Below are 26,300 nucleotides of genomic sequence, written 5' to 3'. Positions count from 1 at the left end.
AGCCAACAGGGCTCAGCACCTTCGGCTAAGTGAATGGGGGTAGCTTGTCACACTACCTTCCGTCACCTCGCGCTCGGGTCACATGTCTTGTGGTTTATGCTGTGTCCAAATTACTTATTAATTCCTATGTAATGCCCCAGTGTAATGCGTTCATCATATACCCGCCACGGAATTTGAGCCGGTGCCGTCACCGTTGACCGCCACGTCCCTTTGGGAATTCTCATCCCCGGCCATACGCCGACGCGCCCCGTTGGTCGAGTACCGTCAGACCAGCATGACGTCCCAGTTTGATGTGAACCCCCGAACGCCCGAGCGGCCGAATCCCTCCGTGCTCCTGTGCGCCAGAGAGCGAGCGGAAGGGAGATGCCGGGCCTGCTCATAACGAATGACTGTATGCAAAAAGTCTACAGTGCGTGCTGCCGCACCACATTGCGTGACAAGAGATGAAGAGGGTCATAGCTGACGAACGGCTGTTCCTCTCTATCCGTTCATGCGGCAACCAGATCAGACCTGCGCAGCGGCGCCGCGCATCTTGCTGCTCATGTTCTTCGCCCACTCGTCGTGGGCGCTCTCGTCGAGCCAGTACGACCTGCCGGTGCTGAGCATCTTGCGACCCAGACGTCCCTTCCAGCCTTCGCCCTCGGGCGTACCGCGCGCGAAGAGGTCCTCGGCGTCGACCTTGCGGTTCTCAGGCACCCAGCCGCTCTCGCCGACGCGCTGCAGGACCTGCTGGGCGAAGGCCATGACGACGAGCGCGAGGTAGACGCGCACGACGGTGAAGCCAATGACGAGGCCGAGGCTCGTCCACGACTCCTCAGGGCCGATGTGCTTAGTCGAGCCGGGCACGTCAGGAACGACGGGAGTGCCGGTGGCGAGAGTCGCGTCGGGGACGGCAGAGTTGGCCGAGATGGAGGAGCCATCGGCCGGGGAGGGGTGGCGCTCGAGGGCGGTCGAGTGGGCGAACCATGACAAGGCGAAGGCCGTGGTGTACGCTGCGTTAAGGACCGTGTCGATGATGTAGAGCCAGGCGAGGGCGAGGCATTCAAAGGGCGTCTGCTTGCGAATGTGCGGCAGGAGCGCGGCCGTGACGAGGAGGACCCCGAGGGAGTAGATGTACATGGAGAACTGGAGGAGCGACAGAGAGTATCCCGTGAGGATAGCGAGAAGGCCGTAGAAACCTGTCAGCTTGTTGAAGATGAGCGTCAGGGTGATCATTTCGGTGCCATTTTGCAGGCTGATGAGGCCGAGGAAGGTCTGGTACATCGTTAGAAAACGGCTCTGGAATGACGCGACGTGAGACGGCAGCACGACGAGGGGGAACGTGCCTTGGGCCTAGGCAGCCACCCCCATGCGTTAAGCGCCATGATCTGTAGAGTCGTTTTTCCGTGTCGCGTCTAAGAATTAATGCGTGTAGAACAGGCGCGTAGGTTGTGTCGCAGGTGAATGTCGCTGGTGGTATCGCAGGTGTGTTGGTGCAAATGGCAAATCAAGAAAGCCGCCAGGAGAAAACGATGATGGTCTGGCGGTGGAAGCGGATCTCTCGGTAATTAGGCCCAAGGCGAAGGAGCAATCCTGGCTGGTGTGCTGGCTGGTCGCTGGTCGGCCGCTGGTAAGTCCTACACCCCCAACTCCGCGCACTAATTCTACCTACTTTCAATACCCGAAAATCGCCCCCTAATAGCACGTATATCGCGATATCTCACCTACCCCTCATCTAATAGTTACGCTAATTATATTATTAGATTTAGAATAAAGAGCTATACTAAAGAAGACGTTTTAAATACGCTTTAAGCTATTAATAATAGCTACTCGACGCGTAAGGCCTCGCGTAACTAGAACGTTCCTATTATAATACTTCGAGGGAGACTTAAAGGTATAATAACGATCTATAAAGTAAAGGCTCCCTATTAGAGGCTTAATTAGATTTAGGAATAATACTTAGCCTATTAAATCGTTAAATAAAGCGCCTTAAAGTTCGCCCCTTTATATTCTTAAATCCTTAATTTCGTATACTAGATCCTCCTCGCTTAAGGGGACGATATTTGTTACGACCTGGCAGCTTCCGAAGGGGGAACACTGTCAGAGGGTTGGGGTTGCTGTTTGCAGAAGCTTAGGTTGTGACTCTGAGACGATGTGGTGTCGTAAGGCGTTGCGCACTCGTTACAATGAATACAAGGTAAGACTTAGATTGATCACTGTCGTGAGAAAGAATGTATCTACAAGTCCAGAATGTCCGTCCTTATATACCTGCCATCCTGTCCTTGTTGTGTTAGGTGGTGAGCTCATGTTGGATGGCTCACTGGTTAGTTGTTGGTGATCCATGATGTTAGGATCACGGTGTGTTATCCCGTGAGCCATTCCCTGGCTCACTGCGGCGTCCTTGGTGAGCCCGACGACTCACCCTTTATGTCTGAGTGAGCCATCACGTGATTTGCCAGGTGGGCCCGATTCTTATCTTATCGCGCTCCCTGATCGCGGGGTCGTCGATTCGCGGCCGCCCTGCTTCCTTGGTTGTTACATGATGCTCCTCCTCCAGGCCGATGTCCCAGCGGCCATAAGTAGTAAGTCCCAGCCGCCTGCGGTGGTTCTTCTCTTGTCATCCTTACTAACCATGACAAAATGTCAGGTCGTGTCATAAAACGTTCGTCTGCCAAAACCGACCAAAGAAAGGCGCTCGCTGCTTTGATTGACTCCGAGGGCGAAATCAAGATGCCTTGTACGGGGTGCTTCAAGCGACATCTCGTCTGTAAGACCGCCCCTGGTTCTTCTCGCTGTGGGGAGTGCATCCGTCGCGGTCGCTCTTGTGATGGTGTGAGCGTGGTTTCTGCGCGTAAGTTGGTCCCTGGTGGGGTCATGGTCCTGTTTTCTAATGATCGTCTAGTGGAAAAGGCTCTTGCAGAGCAGAAGAAGCGAGAGGCTGAGATTGAGGATGCTGAAATGGAGTTGGAGGTGCTCCAAACGAAGTTGGCGACGGCCTTGGGTCGTTTGTCCCGTCTTCGCAAGATGCGGAAGGCGGCGAAGGCTCGTGGGGAAGAGTTGTTTGCTCGTGGGATTCGTCAGTTGGATGAGGAGGACGGCGTCCTTCCTCTGGGCGGGGACAACCTAAGCCTCGAGGCTCAGGAGGCCAACGTGGTTCAGGACCTTCAGGAGTGGGGTGCTAGCGGCGTCGTGGACTGGTCCTCGTTGGGCTTCGGGGAGGAATTTTCCGACCTTGGTCCTGTGCCAGGCGATGATATTCTTGGAGCAACTGCGGGCAGTTCAGGTTCTTGACTGGTTCCCATGTGTTTTCTTCATGCCCATAGTTCTTCCATTTGATCAAGTATTCTTCTTGTTTGCTTATCTTTCTGTGATCGAGGATTCTTTCGACTTCATACTCGTTGGTATTTTCGACTTCCACGTTTGTTTCGAGTGGTGCGTTATGTGGTGCTGACTCTAGTAGTGCAATGTGAAAAACGGGGTGAATCTTCATGTTCTCTGGTAATGAGAGGTGGTAGTTGGTATCCGAGAGTTTCTTGAGAATTTTAAATGGTCCTAGTTTCTTGAAATCCAATTTGTCGTTTGGTCGTTTGGTTTTGATGTTTCGGCGGATGAGGTAGACGCTATCTCCCTCCTGTAAGGATGGTCCCTTCATCCTTGTCTTGTTGGCGTACGTGGTCATTCTGGTGCGTACGAGCTCGAGGTCGAGCTTGATTTGTTCCTGGATCTTGCGGATGTTGACCGCAATGTTGGTCGCTTTTGGCGTGTCCGGTGCTTCGCGGCGTTCCGCGTAGGCTGTTGGGTTGTACCCGTAGTTGGCATAGAAGGGTGATTCCTTTGTTGACTCGCTTGGTGAGCTGTTGTATGCGAACTGTGCGATGGGTAGTAATGTGACCCAGTCATCTTGTTGGTAGTTGATATAACACCGAAGGTACTGCTCTAGAGTCTGGTTCGTTCTTTCTGTCTGTCCGTCTGTCTGCGGGTGAAAAGCCGTGGATAGCTTATGTTTGGCTCCAAGTTGAGCGATGAGTGACTTCCAGAAGTTGCTGGTGAAGAGCTTGTCTCTATCTGACACCAGTTCTTTTGGGAGTCCGTGTTGTCCCACAATGTTCCTGAGGAACACATAGGCGAGGTCTTCTGCCGTTCCTGTGGCTTTATACGGGAGAAAGTAGGAGTACTTGGTGAGTCGGTCGACGACTACTAGGATGTTGTCGTAAGAGGTCCCAGTTAAGGGTTCCTTCGATGGTGGCAGGCTGGTGATGAAGTCCAGTGAGACTGACTCCCAGGCTGCGGTTGGTACTGGTAGTGCTTTGAGTTCTCCATAGGGCCTGTGTCTCTCTGCCTTGCTTTTCTTGCAGAGGTTGCAGTTGCGGATCACTGCTGTGACGTCCTGTCTGGTTCCTTTGAAGTCGTGATGTTTTCTGAGTCGGGCGAATGTTTTCGCTACTCCTTGGTGTCCGTGGGCCTTGGCCCCGTGGACTTGTTCGATGAGCTCTGTGGTGCTCTTGGGTGGCTTGGCGGGTTTTATTCGTGTGGTGACCGCCAAGGTACGGTGGTACGGGATTAGATTTCCTTCTTTGTCGCTTGCGAGGATTGCGTTATTGTTTGGGGGTGTGGTTTGTTCGTGGTCTGAGCGTCTGCTCAAGATATCTGCCCTGCCATTCTCAGATCCTTTGCGGTAGATGATGGTGAAGTTGAATTCCGAGAGGAATTCCGCCCATCTAATCTGTCGTTTGTTGAGGTCTTTGTTCGTTGTGAAGTGTGCAAGATTCTTGTGGTCAGTGTAGACCTTGACTTCGTGTCGTGCTCCGGAGAGATACGTTCTCCATTCTTTGAAGGCTTCGATGATTGCCATGAGTTCTTTGTCGTGTATCTGATAGTTGAGCTCTGGTCCGTGTAGCTTTTTCGAGAAGAATGCTACTGGGTGCAATCGTCCTTGGTCGTCCCTCTGGCCTAACTGTCCTCCAATGGCGAAGTCGGAGGCGTCTGTCTCGACTTCCATGGGTTTTTCGGGGTCTATCATCCGGAGGACTGGCTCGCTGAGGACGGCGTCGATGATTTGGCGAAATGCTTTTTCTTGGGGTTCGTTCCACGCGAACTCTATTTCCTTGACCGTGAGGTTTGTCAAAGGATTGGCGGTCTTGCTGTATCCTTTTAGGAATCGTCGATAGAAGTTGACGAAACCGAGGAATGCTCTGACGTCCTTGACGTTTTTTGGTGTAGGCCATTCCCTGATGGCTGCCACTTTGGATTTTTCCATCCTGATTTCTCCTGGGGTGATCGTATACCCTAGGAAATCTACTTCCTGTGTGTGGAACTTGGCTTTTTCTGGTTCTACTAACAGTTCGTGCTGGTGTAGTCGTGTGAGGACCTGGTGGACGTGTCCCTTGTGCTCTTCCATCGTCTTCGAGAAAATCAGAATGTCATCGAGGTACACTACCACGAAGACGTCCAGGAATTCTCGCAGTACATCGTTGATCATGTTTTGGAAGGTTGCGGGGGCGTTGGTCAATCCGAATGGCATGACCAAATACTCGTAGTGTCCTCGTCGTGTTCGGAATGCTGTTTTCCATTCTTCTCCATCCTTGATGCGGATGAGGTTGTATGCTCCTTTGAGATCGAGCGCTGTGAACCAATTGGCTCCTGCTAATGCGTCCCTGAGTTCTGATATCAGAGGCAATGGGTAGCAGTTCTTGATGGTAATGTCGTTCAACTGTCTGTAGTCGACGCATAGTCTTTCCTTGCCATTCTTCTTTGGCACAAAGAGAATCGGGTATCCTGCTGGGGATGTCGATGGTCGGATGTATCCTTTTCTGAGGTTCTCCTTGAGATACTCGTCGAGAGTATCCATCTGTCGAGGGTTTAATCCGTAGATCTTGTTAAATCGGGGGCTCTCCCCTTCCTTGATTGGGATTTCGTGGTCGTAGTGTGTGTGCTTAGGTAGCACCGTGTCGACTTCTTCCCTGAAGATCTTTTCGTACTTCCAGTATTCCTTGGGTACGTTCTGCAGTCTTTCTTGCTGTTCTGTTGTGAGCTCCTCCGGGGTTGTCTCCTCTGAGTTGTCCCTATTCGTGAGGGCTAGTTGGAGGTCGCTTGAGAGACCGCTCGTGGGTCTTTCCTCAGGGGCTGACGTACTCCACTGGACGCGGCCAGCTGTCCAGTCAATCTGAGGGTTCCATTCTCTGAGCCATGGGATGCCTAGGATGATTTGTTTTCCTCCCATGTTGGTGATGTCGAAGGTTATGTGGCCGGGTCGGCGAGAAATGAATACCTGGAGGGGCGCAGTCTCCGTATTCACGATTCCTCCTCCGTACGAGACCGCTTGTCCCTCCACCGTGCTGAGCTGATAGGGTTCCTCCTTATATTTCCAGCTGATGTGGTTCTTGTTGATATATTCGGGGCTCATGTAGTTGCCCTGGGCGCCGCTGTCTAATAGCGCGCTCGCCCATCTTCCTCCTACGTTTATTCGTACGTAGAGGTGGTTTGTGCCGTGGGTTCGTTCGGCTGAGCAGATTGCTCTTACTTCCTTCGTCGGTCGTTGTCCCTGTTCGACCGACGCTTGCCTTTTCCCGAAGAGGGTGGCGTAGTGGGTGGCCATGTCATGGATGGTCCGTCCGAGTTGTCGTTCATCTCGTCGCTCTTGTAGTGGACGCGGAAGAGTGGCTTCCTGACGTCCTTCATGCGATGGAGTCTCCAATCTCTGGCTTTGGCGATGTAGTGCTTCATGCACGCGTCATTATCGCAGTCCTCCCATCTGGCGTTGTCTTGGTAGCATTTGTCGTGATAAGCGGGGTCTGGTCGGAACGTGAGCCGACCCTGACTGTATTCGTCCATGTGTAGGATCCATTTGCGACTCTCCTGTCCGAACTCTACCTTCACTCGTGGCTCGATCCAGTGGTTGCGCGGGAGAAACCGGTGTGCGGCCTTCTCCTTGAAGTGGTATTCACAGTCGTCGTAGACGCATTCGGGCCAGAACAACTGGTAGTGTTGTTCGTGGGCGTGGTGAAGTGCCGGGTGGTCTCCTACCATGAGTCGTACGTTTTCTTTGGTGCTTTCTCGCTTTCGGGTGCTGGCCTTCCATGGTTTGGTCCCGTAGTAGATGAGTTCGTTCCATGGTACCAGGGGGTCATAGTCCTCGCTGGCGCTGCTAACTTCGTATGCCTGCATAGGCATGTGGGGTTGGGTCTGTCCGAGCGGAGATTCTTCTTCGCTGGCTCGTGTGTATTCATCCCATTCTGTGTCGTTCATCAGTCCTACGTGGGGAGCTGATTGTGGTTCTGGGTGAGCATGTTCGTAGGCTCTTTCTTCGTCTGTATCGATTTCCTGGGTCTCCGGCGTTACTTGCTGGGCCCATTTCTGAATTCGTCTTTCCTTCCTGGTGGTGACCATCATGGCCAGGGTTCTTTGTCCCGTAGGTGCCCTGGGGAACCATCCATTCTGTTCCTTACTGTCTTTGTGGGTCAGGCAATCGTCCTGGTAACAGAAGGTCCAGTTAGTTTTGGCATGGTCCTGGTGTTGAGTATGGTTGAGCTGTCGTTCGTTTACGGGTTTCCAGGGTTTCTTAGGTTGCCGGCATTCTCGAGCCATATGCCCGTTTTTGCCGCAGTTGTAGCATTTCATGTCCTTGAGATCCTTCGGTTTGCCATGTCTGGTATTGTCGAGCTCCATGGGTCCTGCATGGGTGGTCTGTCCCCAAGCCGTGCTGACGCGGGGTTTGTCGTGCTGGTACTTGCGTCCTTGATTGGATCGGTGGTGGGGAATGCGAGGGTTCCATGGTCCTATAGCGGGCTTTCGTCCCTTTTCTATTCTGCGTTCGTACTGGCGATCGTCGATTTTGACGGCCATGGCGATGTACTCGGTGAGGGTTTCGGGTCTATCCTCCCGGATGAGGTCGTCCTTGACGGCGTCTTTGAGTCCTTCGTAGAAACGGGCCATGAGAGCGGACTCTGTCCAATCGAGTCGACTGGCTAAGAGTCGAAACTCCGTGGCGTATTTAGTGGCTGGCCCCGTCTGTTTGAGCTGAAGGATTTTTCTTTCGTTTTGTCGTTCCTCGTCCACGTCCCCAAACGCTCCTTTAATGGCTTCTTCGAATGCGTTCATACCGGCGTAGATGTCCTGGGTGGCCTGCTTCATATCTTCTTTCTTGGTGTGGGTGGAATAGTCCCTAATGAAGGGTTCGAACCAGTGCAAGGCGTCCCCTTTGAGGTAAGAGGAGGCGTTGGCGACCTTCTCGCCCCAGTACTTGAGTTGGCCCTCATTGGCTTTGTGGTACTGGCGTACCTGGGTGATGAAAGATTGAAGTGCCCTAGGGTTGCCGTCGAATGACTGAGGGGGAAGAGCCTTCATGCTCGTTCCGCCTTGAAGTTGCTGCATCGAGGCTCGTAGCTGCTCGTTCTCTGAGCGGAGCTCTTGGATCATAGCGGCCAGGTTGCTGGCGCTGTTTCCGACGCTGTTGGTGGACATTGTTCCTGTGGTGAGTATTGCTCAGTGTCACAAGGTAAACCTACTGAACAAGAGTGATCAAAATGTTACGACCTGGCAGCTTCCGAAGGGGGAACACTGTCAGAGGGTTGGGGTTGCTGTTTGCAGAAGCTTAGGTTGTGACTCTGAGACGATGTGGTGTCGTAAGGCGTTGCGCACTCGTTACAATGAATACAAGGTAAGACTTAGATTGATCACTGTCGTGAGAAAGAATGTATCTACAAGTCCAGAATGTCCGTCCTTATATACCTGCCATCCTGTCCTTGTTGTGTTAGGTGGTGAGCTCATGTTGGATGGCTCACTGGTTAGTTGTTGGTGATCCATGATGTTAGGATCACGGTGTGTTATCCCGTGAGCCATTCCCTGGCTCACTGCGGCGTCCTTGGTGAGCCCGACGACTCACCCTTTATGTCTGAGTGAGCCATCACGTGATTTGCCAGGTGGGCCCGATTCTTATCTTATCGCGCTCCCTGATCGCGGGGTCGTCGATTCGCGGCCGCCCTGCTTCCTTGGTTGTTACAATATTCCCCTTAAGAGGTATTAGATAGAAAGCTTTAAATAGCGAAATCCCTTTATTATAACCCTCTTAAGTAAGCGAATAGAAGCTAGCTATATTAAAAGTATTATTATTTAATATCTTAAGGATTTCTTCCTTCTATTTAACGCCCTTAATATTAAAGCTATTCCTTTATATTTACGATTTAATATAGATAAGACGGGTATTATAGAGGGTATAAGAATTAATAGCCTAGTTCTAGGCTAAATAGAGTATCGGAAATACTATATATAGATAGCCGATTTATACTCTTAGATTATTATTATTAAATATATATCTATTATAAGCGAAGCCCTCCCTCCCTTTATTATTTTTAAGGGGAAAATACTCTAATAGTAATAGTTCCTTAAAGCTTTCGATAACTTTAATAATTAGAAGTTCGCTATAATAATTAATAGATAAATAAATAATATAATAAGCCTCGAATAGTTTATAAAGATCTTTATCCCTTAAATATAAACTAAGGCCCTTAAGCTTAAATCTCCTCGCTTCTTTATAATAAATAATTATAGGAGTTATATATTTAATAACTTCCTATAAGAGTACTTCTAAGAGAATATCCTCCTTATCTTCCTACCCCTATATTCGAGCTATATTATATAGCCTCTTAACCTCTCTATATTTAGCCCTTTTAAGATAATATATAAGAAGTATTTTAAGAGTATAGTTTACCTCCTTAATATATCGCTTATTAATAAATAGAACTTCCTTCTCTATTATTAGAAAGCTAAGTATAATACTATTATATATAATAATATTATAAATAAATAGTATAGAACTAGCTTATAGCTAGTAAATTTATTTCGGCCTCTCTTAAGCTCTTAGATAATAGACGAAGGCTATCCTATATACCTAGAGACCCCTTAGAAGTAGTAGAAATATATAGACTTTACTTTATAAACGCTATAAAGGGCGAAAGATCTACGGTTAAGCTATTCTATACTATCTCGGATCTATATAATATTAAGGGCCTTAGTACGAGCTATATAGCGCTTATTTATAAAGGTAGGGAAGTCTCTAGATATTAAAGATATATAAATAGTAAAAGTAGGCCTCCGAATAGCTTAATTAAGCGCTTAATTAGAAATATATAAGCCCTATAGGAAGATAAGGGTAGCCTAGGAGCCTAACTTAAGGTTTATTAATATCTAGGCTATTAAGGCCGCTTAATTAAAGGCGCAGGCCCTCTATATACTATTAGTAACGCCTATTAAGTATTAGGAAGCTAAGTTTAAGTCTTAGTACTCGGAATTTCTATTAGAATAAGCCCTATTAAGTAAGTAATTAATATTATCTACTATTCTGCGCTGCTATTCGTTCGTCGATTTTAGTGCGCGGAGTTAGGGGGGCGCGGAGTTAGGGGTGTGGGACTTAGGCTGCTGGCTGAGCGAAAGCGAACGCAGGGTCCAAGCCCATGACATAACCCGGTCCACAACAGGGGGCAGGTCGCCGGCTGCCTCGGACTGTCACGCGACCGGCAGCCTGTGTGCGACCGCTGGACCCGGGCAGCACCAGGTATCCGATGACGAGAGATCTGCTCGTTTATGTTGTAGGTTTAAGGGTTGTTGCTCGTTTACTTAGTGCGAGCTCACGACGGTTGGTACGCTGTTGGATGTTCCATGGTCAAAGCAGGTGTTCCAATCAATTCATGTCGCCTGCTATAGATGCCAAAGTACTTTGTTCCAGGGGCTATACTCGAATCTCTCAGGGCAGATGTTCAAAGCTGGCACATACGGCCATCTCCATTCAAAAGATTAATCAAGTCAAGATATAAAGAAAGTCTTGACTGGAGATGACATGCAACGGACTTAGCGGGAACCCCGTGCGCCAGCATTGGTCGTAGACCAAGACCCTCGTCAGCGCCCTGCCCTCGACCACCCCTGGTGCACCTTCGGCTGGCTGTTGGAAACATGACAGATCACAAGAACCCAGACCAAACTCAACTCAGACTGATTAAAATAAGGTAGGAGGTACTGTATGTACGAACGATCGTGAGCATGGTCTGCCAAATATGATACAAACTGAACCGATGAAAGCAGCCTCATTTGCACGCTATGCTTAAGATAGATATCCTGCCCCGGCGGCCCGTTCATCACAGCGTTGCATCTCGTAGTCCCCAAAGGGAGGGGACGGGGGCGGCCCGCACTGGCCGCTCAGCACGCGCACCCCTCCTGCGAGGGCTGCTGCGTGTTGGTCTTGACGTCGATCACTGTGGCGCAGATCAGTCAGTAGGGACTCGAAACGGAACCTCTGAAAGTGGCAGGACATACTCTGGTTAGCAGCCTGGGCGGCCGTGTCGGAGCCCTCCATGCCCGGCAGCGCCTGAGCTATCCTCTTGAAGAGCGTCTTGACGTTGTGGCCGAGCTTCGCACTCGTCTCGACGAACATGAGGTTGTTCTTCTTGGCCTCGTCCTCGCCCTGCTGCGTCGTGACCTCGCGCTTCTCGTTCAGATCCGTCTTGTTGCCGACAAGCACGATGATGACGTCGTTTCCGCGCTCGGCGCGCACGTCGTCTATCCACTTTTTGGTGTTCTGGAACGATTTCGCGTCTGCACAGGTTAGTCCTTGAGGTTGCGTCGGAAAGGAAGATGCCACGGAGGCTGTGCCAAGTCTGGGGGTGACGCACTCGAGATGTCGTAGACAACCACGGCAACGCTGGAGTCTCGGATGTAGGAGGGAATCAGACTCCTGAATCGCTCCTGGCCGGCGGTATCCCACAGTTGCAGGCGAACGGTGCGGTCCTCGAGGTACATCGTCTATAGCCGGTCAGCTCGGTCGATTGGTACAATTCTCGAATTGGCATGCCTTGGAGAGGAAATCGATGCCGATTGTCGCCTGGTACATGTTGTCGAATGAATCATACATGAACCGTGTAATGAGTGATGTCTTGCCGACGCTCTGCTCACCCAAGAAGACGAGCCTGTGTAGTGTCAGCCGCTGCCGACCATCATCTCGTCACGACAACTCGTACTTGAACTTCTTGAGCGGGTTGTTGTAGGATCCGGACGCCATCTTGCCGGTCTTGCTGTCCTCTTAGCCTCGGTATGGGGGAGGGGCGGTGGATAGGGTTCGAAGGAGGGGAGAAGGGGGGGGGGTGGCGACACGGTGCGGACGGTTCCTTGTCGGTTCGCAAAAGTCGCAGCGGCGTTCAACGAATAGTGTCCGTTATGACAGTCGTTCGCACGCGTGATGCCGTCAAAGTCGGGGGGGAGGCGTCTCGAGAATAGCTTGAGTGAGGGCGCTGCGGGTTGCAAGGGGAAAGGAGGTCTGCAGGTCTGGAGCTGTCCATTCTCGTGCCTCTCGACCTTGGCGGCGGTCATTCCGAGCGATTGGTGGAGATGCACGTCGATAAGATAAGGCATTGTTCCCACTCTAAAATCGACTGGGGCAAGTTTGGTCGATGGCTCCATATTCCGCTCACGTGCCGATTAGATTGTCCTATGGAAAAAAATCCAGAATCCCCGCCGACCCTGAAGCAGGTGGCAGACCGACGATTTTGGTGTACAAGCAGAACTAGAACTGCCTTTCACCTTATCTGCAGCAAGCAAAAGTTCGCCGTTGCCAGCTTTTGTCGTTTCACCATCACCAATCCACCCCAATGCCCGTTCTCAAGCCCCTCTCGGGGTCGACCGAGGCGCCCCAACAGCACAAGCAACCGTCAAGGAAAGGCAAGAAGGCATGGAGGAAAAACGTCGACCTCACCGAAGTTGAGCAGGGCCTCGACGCCCTCAACGACGAAATCATCCGAGGGTAAGAGAGAGACCGTTTGCCTTCGGCCCGTTGCCTGAGCCACACTCCCACACGAGGCCCCGGCCCGGCTAACAGAGAAAACCAGTGGTGTCGCCGCCGAGAAGGACTCAGCCGACCTCTTCGCCATCGACACCGTCGGCGAGACGGACCCCAAGAAGAAGCAGCGCGTGACCAAGACGCTGCGCGCTGACGAGATCATCGCCCAACGCTCCGCCGTCCCCGCCGTGTCCCTGCGCAAGCGGCCCGCCCCCAAGACCTCGGACGGCCTGCTCCCGACGAAGCGCGCCCGCAAGGACTGGGTGTCGGCCGCCGAGCTCGCGCGCCTGCGCCGCGTCGCCGACGGCCAGGCGCCCTCGACCATTGACGTCCAGCCCGCGACCTACGACGTCTGGGCGGCGCCGCCGCCCGTCGAGAAGCCCGTCGTCGAGCGCGCCGAGGACAACTTCATCCCCGCCAAGGAAATGCCCAAGCCCCCGCGCACGCTGCGCCACAAGCCCGTCTCCCTCGCGGGCGTCGGGCAAGACGGTCCGCGCCGTGGCCAAGCCCAAGGGCGGCCACAGTTACAACCCCCTGTTCGAGGACTACGCCGCCCGCCTCGAGGTCGAGTCGGCCAAGGCCGTCGAGGCCGAGAAGAAGCGTCTCGCCAAGGAGGAGGAGACGCGCCTGCGCGAGGAGGCCATTGCCCGGTCCGCTGCCGAGGCCGACGCCGCCGAGGCGCGCGCCAACCTCTCCGAGTGGGACGAGGACTCGGCCTGGGAGGGCTTCGAGACGGATGCCGAGGGGTCGGATGCCGAGGGTGTGTCGGCGCCGAGCAAGCCGCGCAAGCGCAAGACAACGGTCCAGCGCAACAGGATCAAGCGCCGCAGGGCCGAGGAGGGTCTGAAGAAGCACGAGTCCAAGATCAAAGCCCGCGACGAGCAGACGAAACGCATCAGGGAGATTGCGTCCGAGATTGCCGAGCGCGACGCCTTTGTGCAGGCCCTCGTCGCGCAGCAGGCCGAAGTCGACTCTTCGGACGAGGAGGACGACGGTGCCGGCGAGGTCGTGCTGCGGAGGAAGAAGCTCGGCAAGAGCAAGCTGCCCGAGGGTGACCTCGAGCTCGTTCTGCCGGATGAGCTGCAGGACTCGCTCCGCAGGCTGCGGCCCGAGGGCAACCTGCTCAAGGACAGATACAGGAGCTTGCTGGTGCGTGGCAAGGTCGAGAGCCGCAGGAGGATCGCCTTCCACAAGGCGCCAAAGGTCAAGTACTCGGAGAAGTGGTCGTACAAGGATTTCAGGTTATAGATGCAGGGGGGACAAGGACTTCGCTTCATAACGCAGCGTGAATACATAAGCCGGGCTGGCTGTAATGACCTATTTGACATGTGTCCTGGTCCTCCTGTCCATGAACTCAAGAAACTATCGCACATGATGCTCCTTAAGACGCTTCTAATACGCAACCAAATCTGTGACTCGTTAGTAAAGGCCGTCAATCTGAAGCGACGCAACGTACCTCTGCCGAACAAACCCCGCTTCGCCCAGTCCATTGCCAGCAGCATCCTCGTGCGGAAACTCACGCTCTGCGCGAAATACACCGAACGCCAGGCGTACACAGCCCACAATCCGCCCGTAATGTTCCACCCTTGGCCGAGATCGAACACGGCCGAGTTGCCGATATAGGCCAGGCTGCCGAGATGGTGGTACTCAAACGCCCTGTAGACAACAGAGTCAATGTCGCCGTCCTGGATCTCGTTCTGCCTCAGCGCGTCGGCTGTGCGCGCCATCTTGTTGAACTTGTGCGCAAGGTACTGGCCTTGTTGATGAGCACGCTGGGCCGTTGCGGGCAAACTGGTGAGCTTGGAGTCGATCTGCTTGAGCAGCTCACGAAGTTCGCCAAAGTCGAGGGTACCGGACTGATCCTTGTCAAACTGAGCAAACAGCTTATCAACGCGCTTCAGGTGGCCAATAGCTTGTGGGAATCGCTTCTTAATGTCAGAGGCGACGTCACGCCAGTCGCTGAAATGCAGTTCAAGAGTTTCGGGATCCTTGCCGCGTTTCCATGCAAGGTTGCGGAGGAATGTCACGATATGATCGGCAACGTTGTTCTGGACCGTAGAGCAGTCGCCAATGGCATAGACATCGCCTAGGGGCGCACCGTTGAGGCGGAGATGGGTGTCCGTCTCGAGGGCATGCCGGTTCGTCTGCATGCTGCCTAGCTTATCCGAGAGACGCTTGCAGAATTCCGTCTGAGAAACACCAGTGGACCAGAGGCAGAAACCCATGGGGATCTCTTTCGTGACGATGCTACCGTCATCCTGACGCTGTGTGTAGATGATTTTGTCGGGCTGGACCTCCTGAACGCGGGAGTTGATTTGAACATCAACCTGGTCGCGTGCAAAACGGGCTTCGGCATACTTGGAGACTGCCTCATCATAGGTGTTGAGGATGTGGCTACGGCTCTGGATCAGGTGCACCGAGATTTGGTTGCGCAGGAGGCGAGGGAAGTTCTCCGTCAGGTCCTCGTTCAAAAGATCGAAGAGCTCAGCCGCAAACTCAACACCCGTGGGGCCGCCGCCGCTGACAACAAAAGACAGGAGGCGTTTGCGCTCCTCGTCGGTGGTGGTCGGTAGGCAAGACTTTTCAAGGTTGCGGATGATCGAGTTGCGGATCAAGCGCGCATCGTTAATGTCCTTGAGAAAGTGGGCGTTCTCCAGTCCTTTGACACCGTGGGGGTTCGTCGTTGAGCCCACGGCAATAACAAGCTTGTCGTATGGAACGTAGAATCTCGTCACGTTTCCCTGCTTGTCCTCTTGAGACACCTCGACGAGCTTATGGGAGAACTCGACATTCTCCGCCTTGGCGCGTACAAAGTGGCCATTGACACGGGCGAGAACTCTGCGGATAGGCTCAACGAGAGAGCGGAGCTCGAGGGTGCCGACAGTGGCGGAGGGCAGCATGGGCGTGAAAAGGAAGTAGTTCTTGGGCGAGATGACCGTCACGTGGTAGTCGTCGGGGTTCAGCTCCTTGAGCATGGCAACGCCACCCCATCCGCCACCGAGGATGACGAGCTTCGGCTTGTCCTTCTGGTTCTGCTTCGTTTCATGATCAGAGTCATCAATGAAGACCTCGGCGATTGGCAGGTTCTTTGGTCCGCCAATGCGGGGGTTCAAGGCCATCTGCGAGACGGTGATGTCCATGCCGGTGGTATGTTCCTTGTATGTCGAGGCATCGTAAATGAAGAAGCCGACGACACTAACGCCGACAAAGGCAACAGAGATACCAAACCAGGCTGCCGCTCGATAGGCAAAGTTCCAGGCCCTGGACTTGACCTGAGGTAGAGGCTTGCCGGATATGGGTCGGACGGAAGCCTTGGGGGCCTTGTGGGCGTCGAAGAAGAACGGCGTCAGGGAGGTTCGGGCTTGGGACCGCGGGGGGACATTTGCGTATGATCTTGACTGCAGAACAAAAGGTTGCGATCGTCCAGCGAGGCAGTGGGGGCCTGCAATGCCTCGATACTGTCGTGTCGCGCGTGCCAGGCGGACAGGCGCCGCTGTCGCCGTGGCGGGGCGCATTCTATGAGGTGATGGCTGGGTTGTCGGGTCTCGCGGTGGGAAGGTGTCAGTCCATCAGCAGAGCAAGTGAACGAGCGTGTGTCGAGGAGAATCAAACTGCGCGCTTTGGGGATTGGAAGCGCTGTAGCAGGCTGTGACAATACTGCACAAGAAAAATCGCTTCGAGGTGATTGAGAGGGAAAAGAAGTCGGAGCTACCTCAGCCTGTGGCAGGAGACGAGCGGAATGGTGGTTGGTTGATCGAGTTGGTGCTGTCTGCTACGGGCTAGTGCGGTGGTGATGATGGCCGCTATCATTGATCCCAGCCAGAGCTCCAATCCCTGCTCTCCAGACGTCATTGACCCGCAGCCCGGCGCTACCTTGCCGCACCACAGAGTGGAAGCACAGCAGGCACAGGCACTAGCCGCTGCAAAATCAGGGGAGGCCAAGCATGCAACAGTCGATGCGCGAGCTTTGCGTCTCAACCCCAATAACTCCGGTACATGACGCTCAAGTGACTTCATCCATAGCCTTCGCAGGCCTTGGGTACTTTGAATGTATCTCCCATTGTTGTTGTATCTTCGGAGAAAAAACATTGGACATGCATGCACAAGACCTTGGCCAAAAGGAATGGGCGACCGCGCTTGGATAACACCAGCCTGACGAACAACTTACCTAGCAGCTCCACATGACGCCGGTCTTCCCGGACTGAAGGTGCCGGCCTGCCGACCTCCGTCTTCACGGCCGAGCAGCGTACCGAGAGCCCGACGCGCGAAGATTAATCATGTCGGACAAATCGTGTTTTTCTAGACCGAGCTTCACAGGCTACGGCCGAGGGCTCCTTGCGCCGTCAGGTCGCTCGTTCCGTTGATGAAGTCATCTCCGAGCCGAAGACACGCAGACCACCAAGACGGCTTTCTGATGAAAACTCCAACCCACCTGCTCGTAGTCTACATAGACAAGGTATCTCGCAGCATGAACGCTTTTTTCATGATTCATGATCCGAGAAGTCATCTGGTCCAGCTTCCCTCGTTTAGAGGAACAATTGATGTTTGCGTTTCAGCGGGTCATCACGAGCTGCTAAATGATATTGGCCATGATGTACGAATCGGTCGTGCTCGCATGTGGTACAACTTCCTACTCCCTAGATTAGCATATCTCTGGAGATAACCACGTGTTGCGAAGATTCGTAACATTATTCCTCTGACATACTAACTCATTTACCGGCCGGTGTGCTTTCCTGTGAAGCTGTCAATTGAGTATTCCGAAAAAGACATCGTCACGGTCAGAACTTCAGAAGATTAAAGATCAAAGTTCACAGTGGGTCTCAGACGGCTTTAATCTGTGTACTCAGCATTATGGTATTTGACGTTTGAAAGGAAGAAAATATAGCGGTGAAGTGACTTTATCATCGACTTTGCGAAAACCTGAGCCTGGTTTTCTAAAGGAACAACCACTTTGGAGCCGTCCAGACCGTGGGTATCCGGTGACTTTGCAGGGGCTGTTTGTTCTCTACAGGCCAGATTCTGAATTGATGTCTCACACCTCCAATCGGAGGATAGTGGATGAACTTTAATCAAGTACAATAATGGTATGCTTAAATTAAGGTGGAATGACTTTCTCGCCCATCACTAGGTTGCACCATCGCATCTGCACCCTTTGAACAATGTCGAGGATTCAGTGTTCAAGTGAAGACATCCAGCGAAATTGAGGTGAGATTTGTGTGGCTAAACATTAGTATCCCTGAATGAACCTAAGACTACCATACCACTCATGCGGGCCCAAGATATGTAGCACAATTGTACTCTGATCTCTCATCCAGGGAAGACGGAGTGTACTGTGCTCCAATGTCATTCTGAGTCACGTGTGCGCTTGTCGGCGACCCTGACAAATGGCAACAGGAAGATTCTAGAGTGTCTATTAGGGCGTCTAGAGAACAGCGACGAACGCATACCAGGGACTGAAGATTGACACGTTGAAGAAGGGAAAATTCAGCCCAGCGGGTGGAGGTACGAGGGAACCATTACCATGTTCCGTAAAAACCTTGTTGTTGACGCGAGGCTAGAGTTCGTCTCTTGTAGGACTAGGTAAAACCGAGCCTCGAGGCATATCTTGTAGACGGAGCAGGCTGAGCCATCAGAGCTGTGATCAAGTCGACCGTTACCCCAAGATTCGACTTTCGTTCGAGGGCTACAATGATGGTCCCAAGAGTCTTGGGGCTGAACAGAGAGCAATAGATACGGTTGTCTCCGATCTATTGCCCAAAGTCGCACAAAGCTCAGACGTCCCGGCCTTCGCTCAAGATTAGTCTTAACTGCCAGTGGTGGCTAGTGCCAGATTTCATTTTTGATGCCAAGGGTCCTCGCTCTGAGGCACTGGTTCATAGCGAAGCAGCACGCTCGGATTGACACGAAGATCAGAATCACACAAAAGTGGCTGGCGTGAAAATGGTTTCTCTCATGCCAGACGACCTAGTTAATCAATCCTTCGCCCTGCATATTTCCAATTGCCCAACCCACCCTCATTTAGTCGTCAATCAACACCGGAAGTACCTCTTCTCCACCCATCGGTTCTCACTGTCGGGCAGCATGTTACACAGCACGACAGATATACCGGGGAAGACTTTGGTCAACCGGTGCACGCCCAGCTTGCCAGCATGGTAGCACGCCAGCACGATGTTCTCCTGCGCAACGCCGTGGTCAACGAGTACCTGGACGGCCATCAGCGCCGCACCGCCGCTGGCCATCTGCGTGTCGATCAAGAGCACACTTTCGCTCTTCTCGATTTGGCTGGGAAGCTTCAGGTAGTGCAGCTCCGGCTCGCCAGTCCGCACGTTCGACTGGACGAGGATACGCCCGGTGCGGCAGTCGGGGATCAGTCTGTGCAGCGCCGTCTCAAACGCGGCGCCGCCACGGAGCACGAGCACTGCCGTAACCTCACCCTTGGCCTGAAGACCCTTGTACTTGTAGCCCGCGGGCGTCTCTGCGTCGTACTCCTTGAATCGGACATTGTTGAGCGCCCTAATATTGTCAGTCTTTTCTCTCGGGCATGTTGAAGACAGGCAGCGGCGTACTTCTCAACCAGTAAACAGGCCAGCCTGTCGAAGTAAAATATGAAATCCTCGGCAGAGGTGTCAATGTCCTGGAGAATCGTGTTCATGCCCCGCAACTGTGGCGTCTGGTCAAGGATGAAGACCTTGTCCGACAGCGGCTCTGCCGATGCGTCAATCTCGAGTTGAGTCAAGGCGGCGCGGTGGTGCGTTGACTTCTCAAGCAGCTTTCGCTCAATGTACTGAACCACCATGGCTGATGAATGTTAGTTTCGCCATGCATGGCGTGGTCATCGGCGGCAAGCTCACTCATAGCAACGTGGTTCTCAATACCACGAGGAACGATGACATCTACTTCCGTTAATTGATGTTGAAGACCCCTGGAACGTGGTGCGACTTACCAGCCACCTTTCGTTGCGGCTCGACATACTACGCCCAATTAGCGGCGCTCATGCAGTGAGCTGAGATTCCTACCTTTTCGAAATTGGGCTTGACGAATCCAAACCACTGCTTCATGATACCCTCGACGTCACGATCGCGTTCCCTGACATCGCGAAGAACTGTCGGGTATAAGTAGGTGTCATATCAGTGGAGCCTAAGGTTCACACCTCGTCTAGAAAGGCATGTATCGGGATCGGCCTCGCAGAAAATCTGGAACCGTCAGCGCCAGTCTATAGCCTAACGTATTAGGGCGGCAATACCTTCATGTCCAGTAGATCCAAAATACGTTGGTCGTACAGGGCAAAGATGCCCTCGAGGATCAAAACATGTGGTGAATAAATCGTGGTAGAATGGTCCAGACGCTGGTGCTTGGCGAAAGAGTAGACAGGAATCTCTGCCCTCTTACTGTTCATCATTAGTCAGTGGCCGGGGCATGCTGCATCTTTCTTATGCAAGGAAACATTGAGCGATACGCACCCGGCCTTGAGGTCTCGAAGACACTGCGTCAAGACATTAAAGTCGATAGCCTACACAGTATTATTAAGCACGCGATTCTTCACTTGGGAAGTTAGGAGGAGGGATCTACCTCTGGGGAGTCAAAGTCGAAGTCGTTGTTGAACGCTTTCTTAGATTGCTCTGGCGTCAAAGGGTTATAGAAGGAATCCTTCTCATGTTAGACATGACCTTTCGTCTCAGCCACTCGACCCAGCTGAACGCTTACCATGGACAAGATGACGACCCACGGCAGGTTCAGCTTCTTGCAAATGGCATGCGCCAGCGTCGACTTGCCAGAGCCCGACGAGCCTGCGATGCCGATGATAGACACATCGGCCCATGGAGGTGCATAATGAAGGCGTTTCTGCACCGTAACATGAGATTCGTTGGCGGCCATGGTAGGCTGGCAGTTGTGTCTCCCAGATCACAGACAGATCAGCGAGTGAGGAGCCGCGGGGTAGTTGGATCGGTGGCTGAAGATAAGGTAGGCTGGACGAAACAGGTCGTAATTCGAGAACACTTGTCAGTGCGAAGACGTTGACTCAAACAGCCGGCGAGACGTAGGCTCTTGAACCCAAGCACAGATGCAGATGCAGCGCTTCGGTACCCGTCAATCGGCGCCCTCCGAAGTTCAGAATCTGAACAATTGAGGCCCAGAAGAGGAGTGGGAGGATGATAAACAGATAAGAAGCCCTGTCGAGCCTAGACCACTGAACGGGGGACAAGCTCGGCACAGACTATGCCTGCTAAGATGGTTTGGTAGACAGAGAAAGAGAGCTTCGAAAGCTGGAGACTAGTGCCTACTTGGAGGAGAACGTTGAGAAAAGAGGAGAGAGGTTCTTGGTCGACATCAATGGGTTGGAGACGCAGAGCAGCAGGTCGCGTGAGGTCATTCCCGTCACATGGAGGCAGGATCATCACCTCTCACACTGTATTTACAGGGCGCTTTTTTGGCGCTGCTAGCGCTTTCAGGCAGGTGGCAGCCTTCAGCCTCTTTCGCTCAGCGACACGGCACGAGCTGGTCAGGGCAAAGAAGTGCAAGGCCCCCGTCGCCAACGAAAGCAGAAGCCCCATTCTGCGTTAGGTCAAGCCCGGACACGCCCTGATTGGCAGCCTCGTGCCGGGAAATCCACACCAGGCCCTGCACCTGCTTTCAAATAATTAAAGCCTACGTTGCACCCGTTTTGCATTCCTTCCCTCACTCCCATTTCGTCTTCACCTTCGCCTTCATTCTTCGTGTCCCAGCCTGCTTTCGCCATCGAACAGCCTGGGCCCAAATGTTCCACCTCAAACCCCCCTAGCTGTCACTTCTTCGGCGTCAGAATCTCCTCGATCACGACTGCTCCTAGAACCAACTCATCCTACCCACCTCCCACCGCATGTCTGGACTGCCAGACCCCAACGATCCCGTCTCCGTCGCTGTTTGGAACAGAGCAGCTGCCAGTCTCGTTCGCGAGACGCGCCTGAGAATCATGGTTCGTCAGCTTTGACATCATGGGCGATGCCTCGGCATTTGCTAAGACGTCCGTTCTTCAGACTTCGTCAGCGTCAACAGCTACGCCAATGAAGCACTCGTTTGAGGAGCGCGTCGATGACGTGAAGTCGCCTAAGAGGTTTGTGCCTTCTTTTCTTCTGCTCCAGCCTTCCCCATCCACCACCAACACCAGAATGATGAACAACTATCACAATGGGAATCTCTCCTAGCAATTCCGTGCGGAGAAAGTCGATATAAATTTTGCCTGAACCTTTCTTGTGTCTCGTCTCATGCCTCTATGACCCATAACTGGTTGCAGCATCATGCTGACTTGGCTTTCCCCAGCGACATCAATTCACTCATCTTCGATTACCTGATGATGGAAGGCTACCCCAATGCTGCAGCAAAGTTCAGCAAGGAGGCCAATCTCCAGCCACATCAGGCCGACGACACGATCCAACTGCGTCAGCAGATTCAGCACTCTATCCATATCGGTAGCGTGCAGTCAGCAATAGAGGCCTTGAATGATCTCGATCCTGAGGTAAGACGCTCTCCTCCTTTCCTCTGCCTTGCTATGATTAGAACACGAGTTTTACATGCACCACTCATATGATCTTCGGATCGTGATGAGAAACAACCACTTTTTACTGAGCAAACACCTCACCTTTTCCTCTTTCAATTGCTTGCTGCGAGGACCGGATCTAACAGATCCGTCAGATACTGGATCGCGACCCTACCCTGCACTTCGCCTTGTTGCGTCTGCAGTTGGTCGAGCGCATCCGCTCCTCGACCGCATCGTCGGACGAAATCGCTACGCTCGAGTTCGCCCAGACGCATCTGGCCCCTCGCGCCGTGACTGATCCTCGATTTCTCAACGATCTCGAAGAGACCATGGCCTTGCTAGTGGTGCCGCGTAGTAGCCTGGAGCCCCAGCAAGCCGCCATTCTTCACCCTGATCTGAGGAGGGAAGTCGCGGACAACGTCAACAAGGCTGTCCTTCAGCGCATGTCCGAGCGCCGAGAAGCGGCCATTCGCGAGCTCGTGAGGATGAGAGCCTGGGCTGAGCAGACAGCCCGTGCCAGCAAGAAGTCCCTTCCTGAGAGGTTGGACATCGGCCTTGATCGCCCTGATGAGGGACACGAGTCCATGCTCATCACCTAGAGAGTAAAACTTTGCATGCTAGGGTTATCCCATACTGCGGGAATCGACGTTGCCAGCCCCAAGTGATTGGGCAAACGTAGCTTCATGAGGACTTCGGAATGGAGCGGATTAGACTTGACAGAGCACGATATTTTCGGCACTTCATCAATGATACCAGATCAACTACCTTTGACATGATATATCCCTGGTGAACCCTTGCGGTGATGCAGCTTGTTTTGCGGCCTTCTGTGTAAAACGAATCTTACCGCTATACTAGAGCAGTTTCCTAGGTAGGTAGTCAAGACAGTGACAGTCGTCTCGTGACGGGCTGCCCCTTGTCGCCGTCTGTGCCCAGTTCATCGTCAATCGTCTGCATCACTAACTCCGCCTGCTTCTGCCTGAATACATGGTCCAGCCGCAAAGTCTTGAAAGCACCAAGAGGTCACCTGCGTTCCTTCGCATGTCACACCGTATTTCACTGAAGCTGGAACAACAGCAATTTCGCAATCCTGCTAGTCCAGCGACGGTTCTTTGTGACAGAACAACTCTAAAACTTTCGATTCCTGCACACTTATGTACACATTCCCAGTTCACCACGCACCCTTCACACCCACCTAAGGACACCCATCTATTTCGTGCGGATGTGCTTCAGGTTCCTCGCTGAGTACAAAAAGTTGTTGGCGTACGCCTTGGGCGCAATCTTGCGGCTCTGGGGCTCCTGAACGAAGAACTCGTAGCCCTGCTTCTCGGCAAAGCGGATGGCGTCCTCCTTGGTCTTGAAGTTGAGCTTGGTGCCCTGCATCATGTCACCCGACGACTGCCAGCCCATCAGCGGGTTCTCCCACCGGTGGCCCTTGGGGAGGATGTCCCAGTCCATGCGCCAGTGGTGGCCCTGCCAGTTGCCGGACTGGGTGGCAGGCTTGGTCTCTTGGTAGATGCTATTGTATGCGTTAGCTGCGCTCGAGGACAGACGGCCGTATTATTCCGATAGGACGAGGCCGTCATCGGTGTACGGGCATGGATAGTCGTACCGAACTGTGCGCCCCTGAAGCTCCATGGGAGCGCCGGAGACGGTGGCGGCTTGGATGTAAGGGACGTCCTCACTGCCATCCTGAATGCGCTTGGGGACGGGAGTGAAGGTACTAGATCATCGTCAGCGGCTATCCTCGTTTCCTACTGCTTCCTGCAGGCACTCACGAGGTGGCCTTGTCGTGGTTGATCTCGTAATCGGGCTGGTTCGGGTCGGTCGAGGGCACGGCAGCGGGCGCGGTGGTGACGGAGCTCTGGAAGCGGCGAGCAGCCAGCGGCATGGCGGTGCGGGTGGCCGTCGCGCTGCGGAGAAGGCGAGCGGCCTGCTGAGTCCTCAGAGAAGCCATGGCGGGACGTCCTCTCAGATGGGGTCGATGGAGGGGTTGGATCGAGTCGAATCAAGTCGTGTCGTCGTGGCGGGCGCTCGAAGTTCCTCAATTGACTTGACGTTGCTGCAGCTGAAGGGCAAACCAGGAATTGGTGGGCGCTGATTGGGCGGCCGCATCAACGTTGTCCCGGGCAAGCGAGCGCTTTTCCTTCCCGCGGCAATCCTCGACCCAGGCGAACGACCCGATTGAACATCAGCTCCCTCAACGTCACGATAAAGCCCAATTGGATCCGGTCGATTGGCTTGCTCTGCGCAACTCCTCCTAATTCGATACCCCTCCGCTCGTCGTTCTTCCAGCCGCCATCATGAGCTACATCGCGCGCCGTGGTCTCTCGACCCTCATCCCCCCCAAGGTACGCCCGACCGCCAGACTCCGTCCCTCCCCGATCCCGGGATCACCTCGTGTTGCAGCTTTTGCTAACGGTGCCGAATTTCGCAGATTGCCTCCCCCAAGGTATGCTTCCGAACCCTCGATTGATGATCCGAATGATGCGATGGACGATGCGATGGATGCAACGGATGCGCCGCGGTGACGGCCGGGCGACTCGGAGCTAGGGAAGGATTTGCTCGGCATCACCCGCGACGACAACCATGCGACGACCACCCCAGAACTCGACGTTATGGAAAATGAATCAAAGACTGGGAGGAAACGCTGGCTGACGAAGTGAATCACGCAGGCTCTCGGTGCCAACCCCAACGCCGTCAAGATGGCCAACGTTGTCAAGTTCTACGAGAGGCTCCCCCAGGGCCCTGCCCCCCAGGTTCAGGCCAAGGGCATCCTCGGCCGCTACCAGGCCAAGCACTTCGACGGCAAGAACGCGTCGGCGAAGCGTACGTGCATTGAGCAGAGAAAACGACATGTAGAGAAGAGTGCTGACAGTCGTGTACAGCCATCATCCACGCCATTGCCGTCCTCCTCGTCCTTGGCTATGCCCAGAACTACTACTTCCACCTTCGTGAGTGCCACAGCGTATCCAGTTTGAGACGAGACGGAGACTGACAGCGACGCAGGTCACCACAAGAACAACGCTCACTAATGTGTGGGCTGGATGAGCTGCGGCTTGGTTCTTCTAGCAATGGCTGGCGGACGTGTACATAAGTATTAGACGTTGTTCAACTGGACCTGATCCCCTTTGTCAAGTTGAGCTGCCGGAATGTATCGATGTTGAAGATTGCGGCTCCTGCAGCTATGGCTGACGTGTTTGAGGGGTGTACTGAGCTAGTGCTCGCCCACTGTCAACACCGGCGGTGATGTGAAGCTGTTTTCCGTGACGTGTAGGTCGAGCATTGGCTGAGGTTGGTTTAAGTTTTACCAGTCTGGGCCGTGCAGCACGTGGCTCGATGGATGTGAGCACCAGATCAGTTTGAGAATGTGACAGAAGAATCGCCAGTGCTCCTAAGGCTCATCATTTGCTGCTCGTAGATTCGTCAAATATGGAGTGTTCTACTTCACACCATAGACATCAGTTTTCACAGATAGGCGACTGAAGCTCAAAAGAAAAAATCTTGCAAGGGAAAACTTCCATGGATGATTGAGGGCTTTGCTCCGAGCTCCGGCAACAGAAATGTTTGGTGTAACATGAGGATATGGTGGTGGGTTGTATCAGGCGCCTACGAGCGGAGGGAGCAAGCCAGTCCGCTTCGAACAGGCGAAAACAGCTGATGCAGCTACAGTGCGATAAAGGAAATGCACAGTACGCTCAACAGCTGGGGGCTGCGTGCTGAGGCCTGCCTATTAGCTCGGTAGCTCGGGCTGTTGAACAGTGAATGTCAGACGCTGAAGGCTGCACCTGCACCCGCCAGCATGTCCACTTTGCGCTCCCAGCCGCCTCTGGTAGGCACCCCCCCCCCCCCCCCCCCCCCTGGGGATTTTAAATCTGGGCCCAAGAACAAGTCGGAAGCCCCAATGAGGCCTTTAAGCTTCCTTAACAATCCAACCCGAGCGCCCCAGAATTATCCGAAAATTCCAGTAGTAACTTCCCCGATATTTGT

General features: G+C 53.4%; 8 protein-coding genes across 8 annotated transcripts; 3 read left to right on the top strand and 5 right to left on the bottom strand.

Annotated features, from left to right (window-relative positions):
• Positions 1-504: 504 nt before the first annotated feature.
• On the bottom strand, positions 505-1,263 carry VDAG_10157 (uncharacterized protein; the record flags this gene model as incomplete). Its single annotated transcript, XM_009659983.1, has 1 exon — positions 505-1,263. The coding sequence occupies one exon, from the start codon at positions 1,261-1,263 to the stop codon at positions 505-507; it is 759 nt and encodes a 252-aa protein (XP_009658278.1).
• A 9,903-nt stretch (positions 1,264-11,166) lies between these two features.
• On the bottom strand, positions 11,167-12,375 carry VDAG_10156 (GTP-binding protein ryh1; the record flags this gene model as incomplete). The annotated part of the gene is made up of 4 exons (XM_009659982.1): positions 11,167-11,222; positions 11,640-11,769; positions 11,920-11,933; positions 11,985-12,375. The coding sequence occupies 4 exons, from the start codon at positions 12,373-12,375 to the stop codon at positions 11,167-11,169; spliced, it is 591 nt and encodes a 196-aa protein (XP_009658277.1).
• A 236-nt stretch (positions 12,376-12,611) lies between these two features.
• Positions 12,612-14,047, top strand: VDAG_10155 (p60 domain-containing protein; the record flags this gene model as incomplete). The annotated part of the gene is made up of 3 exons (XM_009659981.1): positions 12,612-12,763; positions 12,849-13,275; positions 13,343-14,047. The coding sequence occupies 3 exons, from the start codon at positions 12,612-12,614 to the stop codon at positions 14,045-14,047; spliced, it is 1,284 nt and encodes a 427-aa protein (XP_009658276.1).
• A 114-nt stretch (positions 14,048-14,161) lies between these two features.
• Positions 14,162-16,314, bottom strand: VDAG_10154 (external NADH-ubiquinone oxidoreductase; the record flags this gene model as incomplete). The annotated part of the gene is made up of 2 exons (XM_009659980.1): positions 14,162-14,191; positions 14,320-16,314. 2 exons carry the CDS (start codon positions 16,312-16,314, stop codon positions 14,162-14,164), a joined length of 2,025 nt encoding a protein of 674 aa, XP_009658275.1.
• A 2,415-nt stretch (positions 16,315-18,729) lies between these two features.
• Positions 18,730-20,674, bottom strand: VDAG_10153 (uridine kinase; the record flags this gene model as incomplete). The annotated part of the gene is made up of 10 exons (XM_009659979.1): positions 18,730-19,312; positions 19,366-19,597; positions 19,651-19,692; positions 19,743-19,770; positions 19,816-19,901; positions 19,950-19,992; positions 20,043-20,187; positions 20,260-20,309; positions 20,369-20,446; positions 20,504-20,674. 10 exons carry the CDS (start codon positions 20,672-20,674, stop codon positions 18,829-18,831), a joined length of 1,359 nt encoding a protein of 452 aa, XP_009658274.1. The 3' UTR covers positions 18,730-18,828.
• An 803-nt stretch (positions 20,675-21,477) lies between these two features.
• On the top strand, positions 21,478-23,078 carry VDAG_10152 (uncharacterized protein). Its single transcript, XM_009659978.1, has 4 exons — positions 21,478-21,752; positions 21,814-21,890; positions 22,097-22,292; positions 22,469-23,078. The coding sequence occupies exons 1-4, from the start codon at positions 21,657-21,659 to the stop codon at positions 22,910-22,912; spliced, it is 813 nt and encodes a 270-aa protein (XP_009658273.1). The 5' UTR covers positions 21,478-21,656; the 3' UTR covers positions 22,913-23,078.
• Positions 23,079-23,427: 349 nt separating this feature from the next.
• On the bottom strand, positions 23,428-24,267 carry VDAG_10151 (NADH-ubiquinone oxidoreductase 21 kDa subunit; the record flags this gene model as incomplete). Its single annotated transcript, XM_009659977.1, has 3 exons — positions 23,428-23,829; positions 23,923-24,033; positions 24,089-24,267. 3 exons carry the CDS (start codon positions 24,265-24,267, stop codon positions 23,520-23,522), a joined length of 600 nt encoding a protein of 199 aa, XP_009658272.1. The 3' UTR covers positions 23,428-23,519.
• A 346-nt stretch (positions 24,268-24,613) lies between these two features.
• On the top strand, positions 24,614-25,345 carry VDAG_10150 (mitochondrial F1F0 ATP synthase subunit F Atp17; the record flags this gene model as incomplete). The annotated part of the gene is made up of 4 exons (XM_009659976.1): positions 24,614-24,661; positions 24,986-25,139; positions 25,199-25,264; positions 25,320-25,345. 4 exons carry the CDS (start codon positions 24,614-24,616, stop codon positions 25,343-25,345), a joined length of 294 nt encoding a protein of 97 aa, XP_009658271.1.
• Positions 25,346-26,300: the final 955 nt, after the last annotated feature.

The sequence above is a fragment of the Verticillium dahliae genome, genomic scaffold, assembly GCF_000150675.1.
Source record: "Verticillium dahliae VdLs.17 supercont1.32 genomic scaffold, whole genome shotgun sequence".
Lineage (NCBI taxonomy): Eukaryota > Fungi > Ascomycota > Sordariomycetes > Glomerellales > Plectosphaerellaceae > Verticillium > Verticillium dahliae.
Note: the sequence above shows the minus strand (reverse complement) of the source record. Positions and strands in the feature narration are given on the sequence as shown.